This window comes from Myotis lucifugus, unplaced genomic scaffold (genome assembly GCF_000147115.1).
Source record: "Myotis lucifugus unplaced genomic scaffold, Myoluc2.0 scaffold_100, whole genome shotgun sequence".
Taxonomy (NCBI): domain Eukaryota; kingdom Metazoa; phylum Chordata; class Mammalia; order Chiroptera; family Vespertilionidae; genus Myotis; species Myotis lucifugus.
The window spans coordinates 477,373-479,318 of record NW_005871148.1 but is presented as its reverse complement, the minus strand read 5'-3'; the positions used below and the strand labels follow the sequence as shown (position 1 = coordinate 479,318).

The 1,946-nt window shown below is 59.5% G+C and overlaps 1 protein-coding gene across 1 annotated transcript; it reads right to left on the bottom strand.

Annotated features, from left to right (window-relative positions):
- Positions 1 to 1,092: 1,092 nt before the first annotated feature.
- Positions 1,093 to 1,704, bottom strand: LOC102421891 (pancreatic prohormone-like). Its single transcript, XM_023756968.1, has 2 exons — positions 1,514 to 1,704; positions 1,093 to 1,117 (listed from the first exon to the last, which is right to left on the bottom strand). The coding sequence occupies exons 1-2, from the start codon at positions 1,702 to 1,704 to the stop codon at positions 1,093 to 1,095; spliced, it is 216 nt and encodes a 71-aa protein (XP_023612736.1).
- Between the last annotated feature and the right edge of the window lie 242 nt (positions 1,705 to 1,946).

The following is a 1,946-nucleotide window of genomic DNA, read 5'->3' as shown; positions in this document are numbered from 1 at the left end:
GGAAACAGCCACTTGGCCCGTGGCTACATCGCAAGTCTGCCCCTTGCAAGCTCCCGTTTACCTGGGTCAAGGGCCCAGCTGAACGTTTCACCTGCATCATTTCATGTCATGCTCACTACAACCCTGTCATTCTGTCCATTTTACAGATGCAGAATCTGAGGCTCAGAGATGTTATATCGCTGCCCAAAAGCACACAGACAGCAAGTGGCAGATTTCCTGTTTGAACACAGGCTCATCTGACTCTGACGCTGATGCTAGACCCTCTATTAGAATGCCGTCTGGGGCAGGACCTCGGACAAACTGGGGCACTTCTCAGCCTTGCTTTCCCCTCTGTCGGGTGAGGATGACAGTGACCATCCTCACAGGCTGGTTGTGAGGGTTAAGCAGCCCTGGCACACAGTAGGCTCCTTTCCCAACAATCTGCACATGACACCCTCTCCAGACCCTTCCCTTCACAGTCCCCCTCGGGGGCCAGGCTTCTGCTGAGCCGCGTATCCCCTTACGTGCTCCCACGGACCATGCGCAGTGACCGGCCCAGAGGAGGGCAGCTCTGGTGCCATCCTGCAGCCAGTGGCTGTCTTTGCTCCAGTCATTCCTCTGGGCTGGGCTGTCACGCTGCCCCCATGCCAAGGACACTAAACTATAGGGAAGAATGGGAGGGGGTACATTTGGGCACAGGGCTGTTATTGAGCCAATGATCAGGAGAGTCTATAGGTGCTGAAATGGAAGATTCAGGCTCCAGCGCCACTTCACTGACTCGCTGAGTGACCCTGGGGGAATCGCTGCCTCCCTCTGGGCCACACTTGCCCCTCCGTGAAGTGGAGCTGAGCTCAATGGCTCCGATGGCCCCATAGACGGTCTGACCATTCCTAACACCCTTCTGTCCCTTGTCTTCGTCCCCTCCCCCTTTCTCTCCTGCCTGTGGCTACTCCTGATGCACCAGGGTCCACAGAGACACGCAGTGAGAGGCAATGTCTTTGATTTGCTTTATTCAGCCTGTGGGAGTGGGGAGCAAGCTTTGGCCAGAGCCACGGGTGTGGAGGAGAGACCTGGGCCGGCACTGCCCTTGGAGAGGGGGGAGGCGGGGGTGGCTTACACGTCCATCTGGCTGAGCTCCCTGTGGGGAGAGGGCCGCACATGGCAGGGGGAGTGGGCAGTCCTCAGACCTCAGGAGGCCTCAGGCAAGCCCTGGGCCCCTGTTCTCCCCCCAAACCCCCAACTCACCTCCACCCCCATTTCAGCCCCAGGGAGCTGGCACACAGGGCTGGGAACCAAACCTACCTGGGGGCAACTTTGTCGGGGGCTCCCCACTCCAAGAAGTTCAGTGGCGTTTAGAGGCAGCTGGGGCAAGCGAGCACTGTGCCCAGGTGCCAGCCCAATGCCTCCTGCCCGCCCTTAGAGTACCATCCTCCAGGGGCACACGGGCCCAGGCCTGGTCAGTAGAGTGGTTCTGCTTTCCCAAGAATGTGGAAGGGGCAGGAGCCGGGACCGCTCCCCTCCCTCTGGTACACACCTGGGCCTGGTCAGCATGTTGATGTATCTGCGGAGCTCGGCCGCATACTGGGCCAACTGCTCTGGCGTGGCGTTGTCCCCTGGGTAATCTGGCTCCAGTGGGGCCCCCGAGACACCCAGCGGCGGCTGCAGCAACAGAGCCACACACGTGGACAGGAAGAGCAGGGAGAGGCAGCGGCGTGCAGCAGCCATCTGAGGAGCAAGGAGTGGGAGGGCATTGGAGGCAGAACAGAGCCCACCCACCCAGCCCCTTGCCCATCACCTACTTCTCCAAGCCTGGGGACAAGAGGGCGAAGCAAAGAGCCGCTGGGACCTGACCACCCCACCCCTAGGGCCTAGGCCAGCCATGAGCAAACTAAGGCCCGCAGGCTGGATCCGGCCCGTTTGAAATGAATAAAACTAAAAAAAAAAAAAGACCGTACACTTTTATGTAA